General features: G+C 22.8%; 3 protein-coding genes across 4 annotated transcripts in view; all 3 read right to left on the bottom strand.

Moving 5' to 3' along the window:
- Positions 1-39: 39 nt before the first annotated feature.
- LOC122851372 (peroxisome biogenesis factor 2) lies at positions 40-1,193 on the bottom strand. Its single transcript, XM_044150551.1, has 2 exons — positions 1,074-1,193; positions 40-958 (listed from the first exon to the last, which is right to left on the bottom strand). Exon 2 carries the CDS (start codon positions 950-952, stop codon positions 101-103), a length of 852 nt encoding a protein of 283 aa, XP_044006486.1. The 5' UTR covers positions 953-958; positions 1,074-1,193; the 3' UTR covers positions 40-100.
- A 310-nt stretch (positions 1,194-1,503) lies between these two features.
- Positions 1,504-3,658, bottom strand: LOC122851371 (inositol-tetrakisphosphate 1-kinase-like). 2 transcript variants are annotated; one of them, XM_044150549.1, is made up of 5 exons: positions 3,336-3,531; positions 3,142-3,240; positions 2,889-3,030; positions 2,672-2,808; positions 1,504-2,590 (listed from the first exon to the last, which is right to left on the bottom strand). In XM_044150549.1, the coding sequence occupies exons 1-5, from the start codon at positions 3,441-3,443 to the stop codon at positions 2,018-2,020; spliced, it is 1,059 nt and encodes a 352-aa protein (XP_044006484.1). In that variant the 5' UTR covers positions 3,444-3,531; the 3' UTR covers positions 1,504-2,017. The 2 variants fall into 2 exon arrangements, with proteins under 2 accessions (XP_044006484.1, XP_044006485.1); XM_044150550.1 differs by having other exon boundaries at positions 1,506-2,590; positions 2,889-3,024; positions 3,336-3,658.
- A 540-nt stretch (positions 3,659-4,198) lies between these two features.
- LOC122851369 (uncharacterized protein PF11_0213-like) overlaps positions 4,199-8,219 on the bottom strand; it is a 29,367-nt gene continuing 25,346 nt past the window's right edge. The window contains exons 3-6 of the mRNA XM_044150547.1: positions 6,986-7,246; positions 4,826-6,911; positions 4,627-4,764; positions 4,199-4,562 (exon numbers count right to left, since the gene is read on the bottom strand). Coding sequence (XP_044006482.1) covers positions 4,518-4,562; positions 4,627-4,764; positions 4,826-6,911; positions 6,986-7,246 — 2,530 coding nt within the window. The 3' untranslated portion in view covers positions 4,199-4,517. The remainder of the gene's footprint in view (positions 4,563-4,626; positions 4,765-4,825; positions 6,912-6,985; positions 7,247-8,219) is intronic.

The raw sequence follows: 8,219 nt of genomic DNA, 5'->3' as shown, positions 1-8,219 counted from the left end.
TTTTATCAACAACAAATACCATTTATTAAATAAAAAAAATATATAAAGCTATTAACAACAATAATAATTATGATAAATATTAATTTTTTATGACAAATTATTAATTCATTGAATAAATTTTCATATCAGCCAGGTGTAATTCAACTTGACAATCAGGACAATTAAAACAATTTGTTGCTGTAAAGTTTGACATGATACAATAATAACAATAAATATGTTGACAACCAGCATGATGAGGTAAAATTGGTGTTTCATTACACTCTGGACAAATAGTATTATTTGTTAATTTGTCAATTTTATTATCAACAACTCCAAGATGTTTGTGTGTGGTGGAGAAAATTTTTTTAAATTTATATTTAAGCTGATGATAATTAATCATAGGTAAACCAGTTGTAAATATTTCCATAAGACTATGCCAAAGTAATTCTCTTGTCATGTATGAATAACCAATTGTTCTGGGTTTTAAATTTGTCACTGTTTTACTAGACACACCAATGATTCTTTCTATCAAACTTGGCTGTATTCCATGATTTAAAAAAATCAACAAATTAATAAAACTTAATAAACTCGATAATATTTTAAATTTTTCAATAAATTTTTGTATTATTTTATCATTGTTTGTTATTAATAAACGATTTGGATCAAGATATTTATCTTCCATGTATTTTGGAATAACAGATAATATTAAAAACATTATTGCTTTTTTTTTTGTTAAATTAATATATGTTAAATCTAATAAATTTTGTCCAAATGTTGATTTACTTGTTCCCAATGAAAATATCCATATAACTGTACGAAGTAATGCATTTATTTCAGGTGTCCATTTATCAGTTATACCTGGTGTTAATTGACGTGATATATCATGACTTTTTGATGATAATATTTTGTATATTTCATTGTCAAGTTGTTCAGCATCAAGCTGATTAATCCTTGACACATATGTCGATGACATTATTATCTGTAATTAATATTAACAATTATTAGTATTTAAATTTATATTAAAAAAATGACAGTTTTAAATAATTTATTTATATTTTTATTTATTATTTTGTTGAAATTATTTAGCCATGTACCTTGATCAGGAAAAAAATGAATTTTGTCTTCTCAAATGATGAAAACTTTTTGTCGGCTTAAATTGCATTTTTTTAATGCATGTTTCATAAATAATTCATTTATTAATTATTCATGTTGTGAATAAGTAAATATTTGATTTTTTATTTTATTATTATTATAAAAATATATTACAAAGTTGAATAAAATTTAAAATTGTAAACTAAGCTTTATTTATTTTTTCTCAGCCTCGCATGCGCAACAAGTAGTTAATAAAAAATAATAATAATAAATATTATTTATAAATAAAATTATGATTAATTTGTTAAATAAATAAAATGAAAAATATTAAATAAAAAAATAAGTAAACAATTTGGTTGTTTAGGATTAGCTTGAAGAATAAAATAAAAAAAAAAAAAAAACTGAAAAATTGTTAGGTCAAATAATTTAAACAATTGTTTATTAATAATATTTAAATATTTATTTGTAAGAAATATGTAAGAACATATAAAATTGTATTATTACAAAAACTTTTAAAACAATAAATCAATGACAATTTATTGATTTCATTATTATTATTTTTAAAAGGCAAATTTTTATATTATTTTTTTTATATCCTAGCTTATTTAATAATGAGTATAAATATAAATACAAAAAAAAAAAAAATAAAATAAAAAACAATTCATTACGCTAATAATAAGCCAGGATATTTATGGAAAATTAAAAAAAAAAAATTACCATATTAACAAATAAAATAATTACAAAGTAGAGGAAAAAAAAAAAAATAACAAACAATTGATTCAACAAAAATGACTATTGTTGACTCAAATTATTATCTCCAATAATAATTTGTAAAATTTTACGTATAAAAAATAAAATACGCATAACAATAATAAAAATATCTATTCATTTGTTTGTATGTTTTTTTTCTTTTTTAAATTTATAGCTATAAATTTAAAAATGTTTGTTATATCATAGATTTTTTTTTTTTCTCATCACTTTCAAAACCAGAATCAAGATCATCACTGATACATTTTTTTAATATTGAATTTGAATATGATCTTGAATTATTTTTATCTAATAATAATTTAACTGTATCAACAAGTTGTGGAAAAAAATTTGGATAACCATCATAACCAGGAAATGCATTGACATCAATAATAGCATATTTACCAGTATGATTTTCAACAACAACATCAACTCCAATTAATATTAAATTAAATATTTTTGTTATATCACTGACAATTGATTGTAATACATTCAAGTCTGGTTCAATTGTTAAATGTTTATCATCATCTGATAAAACTGACCATTCAGATTTCGAATGACTCTTTGATACATCATGAGAACAAAAAAATATTGTACTCAATAATTCACAGTCTTTTTGATAAAAGTTTTTTAAACTTGGTCGTTTTATAACATGAAAATTATTACCAACAATGAATAGTTTATATAATATTGCATTGTGATTTACAAAATTTTGTGCCACACATGGTGGCTGGCAGTCTGACATTCCCTTTTCATTAAATACAACCATCATCTGTTCAAATTAAGACAAATTAATTATTAATTTATGCAAAACAACAAGTTAAATTATCTAATTTTTGAAATATATATTTACATCATGAGCATCTTTTGAACCATGTGCCAGCAGTGGTTTACAAATAAATGGAAATCTAATTCCATTTTGACGAAGATGATGTAAATTATCAGCTACACTTGTTGATGACAGCTCAACTGAATTTGGTACAAATATATCTATCAAAAAACAACAAAACAAAAAAGAAGATATAGTCCTAGTTATTATGAAGTACTTGAAATTAGTTGATAAATCTTACTTTTTAATTTAATTCCTTCACGCAACATGAGATAAGATTCATGACGATCACTTAATAATTTAACATTTTCAAGTGGATCAATCACAATCATCTCTGGATGTTTTCGTATGTAATTTTTGACTCTGCTTATTATTGTCTTTGCCTTTAGTTACAGAAAAATATATATTTAAATAAAATAAAAATATTAGTAACATGCTGATAACCAACAATAGTTGGATTATCATTTTTTTTTTTTTTTTTTGAAAAAGCATACATTTTGATCTTCTAGTTCAGCATAAGCCAGGATGTCTGTGAGTTTGTGAATGAATATGTTAAATGGTCCTTGTGATTCCAGGCTTTTATTGAGATCAACCTGGTGAAAATAATAATTATTTGTTAAACAATACGCAGTTGATAAATTTAGTCAAATTTTTATTTTTAACAAATACAAATTAAATATATAATTACCGATTTTAATATGAAGCCTTCATTTTCACATAATACTTCAAAATCATTCCAATTTATTTTTTGTTTTTTTCTCTCTGTCATCCAGTATCCAATAATTTTTTTTTCCATATTTAATTATTCAATTATTTTTATAAACACTTGATTTTATTTCAACTTGTTGTTTATTAAATTGTTGACGTTTAAATAATTATTTATCCTGATTAAATGGTAAAAACAAAATTGCATGATTAATTTACTAAATAAATACACAGTGAATAAAAATAAATTAATATATATATATATATATCTTGTAAATAAACACAAGAAATACAAAAGTGTGTGCTTGACTAATTTACAGAGGTTATGTTTTTTTTTATGTTACTTTTTTTTTTTTCAACTCAAGGACATCATCATACTTTTTCAGCGGCGTATTATTCCACAAAATAAATACTTTAAATTGATGTCTATTTAATTGACAAATAATTAAAAAATTGCAACATTGTTTAAATATAAAATAAACAATATAATGACGATTAATTTAAAATAATTTACCATCATGCCACAAAATGTGACACAATATATTTTTCGATTAAATTTCATTTAAATATTACTAACTTAAATTAAAAAAAAAAATAAACTTACCTATTTTTTTTTACAAAATAAAATACAACAAGTACAAAAAAAATAATTAATTAGGTATAATTAATATGACAACACGTTTTTAAAAATAAAATAAAATAGACAAATAATTGATTTATGTTCTTGCACTGTTGAATTTTTCCAATAAAAAAAAAAATCCCAATCGACACACTATTTATACAAATTTCTTATCAATAGAATAGACTTTTTTTTTGAATCATAATTTAAAAATAAAAAATACATTTGACGTGTTTAAAATATGAAAAATGAATAATAATCATAATGATAGAATTTAAGTGTGTTGAAGATTGGTGATTCAGATTAACACTGTGTCTCTTTTTGTTGTATATTTTTTGTCTTTTATTTTATTTCACAGTTCATAGCTGATATGATACTGCTGATGACTAACTATTTCTATTTTTTATTATTTCAAATGTTTTGTAATAAAGTTGCTTATAGATAAATTATACTGGTATTTTTTTCCAAGTTTTATTTATTTTTCTTATTTATTATCCATGAATAAATTCATTATATAATAATAATTTTAATTACACAATTTATAATTCAACTGGATACTTGTTTGACTTCACCAAAACTTTCCACTGATGACTGAAAAATAAAATACATTATTAATAATAGATTAATATTATTATTAATTTATAAAATGACATACTTTTTTATTTTCTGATAAATCAACAGAATCATTTGATAAATGTTGACATTGTGGTAGACGTATTTCACCAAGTGAATATGATGATGAACTTGGTGGACAAAGTTCACCCTCTGAATAATCATCAGTTGGATATTTTTTCTGTTGATAAAAAAAGCATTATTAAAAAAAATTATATCAATTTAAAATACAATATTCTTACATTTATTTGATGAATTTTTTTCATTAATTTTGATGACAATGATGATGATGATGACACTGAAGATGCACGTGATGAAATACTTGTTGTCATTTGATGCCTTTTATTATTTTCAGACGTTGAAATTTTCGATAATTCATGCTCAAGACTATTTTTACAACTGTCAATTAAACTTTTTGATTTATTTTCATTTGAGCATGATGATGATGATGATTTTCTAAAACTACTGTCATTTAATTTAACAACTGGAATTGATAAATTAACAACTGAATTATTTTTAGAATTTAATAAATCTTTTTTAGAGCTTGATGCTTCTTGACTAATTACTGTATTTTCTTTTGATTTTATTTTTGATAATTCTTGTTGTGATTGTTGAAGTGAAGAAATTTTTGATATACTTTTATCATTTTTTAATGAACAAACAAAATCTTCTGAATAAATACCAGATAAATCATAAGAAGTTCTGTCTTTACTGACATATGATCCAACAGTGTTATTTGTACCTTTTGTATTTTCTGATAATACTGAATGTTTTGAGGTTTTATCTTTTACAGATAATTTAATATCATCATGTTTATTAATATTATTTTTTTGTTCATCATCATCAACAACATCATGTAAACTTTCATCCAACAAAATCAATTCAAGGCTTTTATTATTTTTCAAGGTTTTAACACTTGACATTTCATTTGTTACTTTATTTATTTCATATTTTTCCTTTTCATTATATAACTTTGAAGCTGAATTTAACCTTGACCTATAATTATCAATTGATTTTTCACTTGAATATGTTGGAAATGATGTGACATTTGTATCAATACTTGATTTATTATTATTTTTTACAGATGTTGTTGTTGTTGTCTTTGAATTTTTATTATTAAATAATGTTGATTGACATTTTACATCAGTCAATGATGATGATGATGATGATGATGTTAGTTTTCTAATCACACTTGGTATTTTAAAATTATCATTATTTGAATTAACAATTAGTGCTTCTGATGTTGTTGTTATTGTTGTTGTAATAATATCTTTGGTATTTTTATTAGTATCTTGTTGATTTGAATTAATTAATGGAGTTGAAAATCTATTTGGTGGATAAAAAATTTCACTTGATATACAACTTGATGAGTTCGACATTGTTCTAGCTCTGAAAAGCACCTTAACAGAATTATCATCATCATTATCATCATCATTTTTTTCATCTACAATTATGTCAATTTGTTTATTTGGAAATTTTTCATTATCATCATCATCAGACAAAGAAATATTTTCAAAGTTATCAATAGCTTGAGCAATTGCTTTTATTTTTTCTTCCATATTTGATAATATTTCATCAAAACTATTTAATTTTAATGAATTTAATTCAATTATTTCATGTTTAAAATTATCACTATCAATTACATCTGTCTCTTGATTATTTTTCATTGATTTTTCAATAGATTCATCATTTAAATTATCAATATTATTATTATCATCATCAGGAGTTATCAATTTTGTTTGAATTTTTTCATCATCAGCACGTGGGCAAGTTAATTGATCGACATTATTATTGTCGAGGTCAATTTGTGACCTTGTAGGGTCAGCCAATGGTTCGTCAAACTTGAAAGAGTTTGTAGATGAGTCACGCAGGCTCGTTTGCACGGCAGCATCGATTTTACATACCTCAATTATTTTTTTATCAATAGAATCATGTTTAAATTCATATATTTTTGTATTTATAAATTTTGATGATGATAATTTATTATCAGGCATTATGTCATGCCTATCAACATTAACAATTGACAATGAATTTTTAATATTTATTTTTGGTCCATTTTTAATACATAATTTATCATTTATTATTTCTTTATTTTTAATTGCCTCATTTTTTTCATCAATAAATTTTTTGCAATTTTTATTTTTTTCGTTTTTTTGAATAATTGGTGATGATAGCTTTGGTTTATTTATTTTTTTATGATATAAAAATGTAGAATTTTTAATTGATGATATTGATTTTATTTTGCCATTTGCTTCGTCAAATTTTTCATTGACAATGTCATTTATATAAAGATCTTCTTCATTGGTATGCAAATCAGTCTCAAATATTCTGTGAAAAATTAAAATATAAGATAAATCAATATAAAGATATTTTGTTATGAATAATTAATTTTATATTATCACCTTGAATTAATATCAATAGCTGCTTGATGAGATACACCAGTAATTATTTGTCTAGCTTGTTGAACAAGTTTATCAGCATAATCCAATGCCTCAAGTGTTTCCATGCTGATTGATGAACTCATTTTTTTTTGCCAATTTTCATTATCCAGGCATTTTCCAATTGATTTAATATTCTCAACTAATTTTTCGATTTCTTTATTTACAACTGGCTTTCTAGGACAATAATTGACAGTTTTATTATCCGATTCTCCTACCTCAATTCTGAAAATAAAAATAGAACATTCATTTATTTCATTGAGTCAAATGGAAACAATATATAAAAAAAAAAAAACAAAACAAAACAAACGAACACAAGGTATTGATCGTGGAGTATAGTAGCATAGCATTATTATTTAATAGTATTAGGGGAAAAATTTTAGTGTCGACAACCCTACTACGTTGTTGGTTATTTTTTTTTTGTTGGAAAAAAAATTTCTACAAGCTGTTACGTCATGATTGACCCCTGGCAAAATCCTAGTACGGGGCCTATATTGATTTTTAAAGAGGATATGTCTATCAACTTATCATGACTGTATCAAAGATAAGCTTTATTATTTTTTTCATGATTCATCAAAATGACAAAAATATGTTAAAAATAAAGTCTTTAAATTTTAAATAACAAATTTGTTTTTTTATTTTTAAACGTGAATAACAAATATGACAAATATTAGTCAACAAAAAAAATTAAAATCATTGATAATTAATTTTTAAAATGAAAAATTTCTGTATAAAATTGATAATATTATTTTTTTGTTATTCAAGTTTTTATTGATAATAAAAAAACTTAATTGAATAAAGCAAAAAAAGTTTATTTTTTATTAAAGAGACGAGTAATTTTTTGATGGTAATAGTTCATTGATCTTTTAAAGGTGAAATGCACTGTGCGACATTGGATGATTGCCAAGCCCTCACTGGCTATTGTTAATTCCAACTTGGCTCTCATACGTGAATCAAATGATGCATGATTCACATGTGATAGATTATATGAATAAATAATTTTAAATTATAATTAATCTGATAAATTAAAAATATTTCATTGTTGTCAAGTGGGCATTACAATTTATAAAAACAAAATTATTCCATTCACAATGTTGTTTTGTTGAATAAAAAATTTATAATACATAGATGATAAATAAATAATATTTATTTGGCAGGTGCATGAGAAAAATCAATAGATGAAGAAGTTGGTCAGCTT

Source organism: Aphidius gifuensis, linkage group LG3 (assembly GCF_014905175.1).
Source record: "Aphidius gifuensis isolate YNYX2018 linkage group LG3, ASM1490517v1, whole genome shotgun sequence".
Lineage (NCBI taxonomy): Eukaryota > Metazoa > Arthropoda > Insecta > Hymenoptera > Braconidae > Aphidius > Aphidius gifuensis.
The sequence above is the reverse complement of the archived record's forward strand: the minus strand, read 5'-3'. Positions and strand labels throughout refer to the sequence as shown.

Excerpts from the sequence above, each read along its gene's own strand:
- LOC122851371 (XM_044150549.1), bottom strand. The coding sequence starts at position 3,443 with ATGGAAAAAAAAATTATTGGATACTGGATGACAGAGAGAAAAAAACAA. Across the intron at positions 3,241-3,335 it reads AAGGCTTCATATTAAAATCG|GTTGATCTCAATAAAAGCCT; the intron begins GTAATTATATAT and ends TATTTTCACCAG. Across the intron at positions 2,591-2,671 it reads GTTCAAAAGATGCTCATGAT|ATGATGGTTGTATTTAATGA; the intron begins GTAAATATATAT and ends TAATTTGAACAG.
- LOC122851372 (XM_044150551.1), bottom strand. The coding sequence starts at position 952 with ATGTCATCGACATATGTGTCAAGGATTAATCAGCTTGATGCTGAACAA.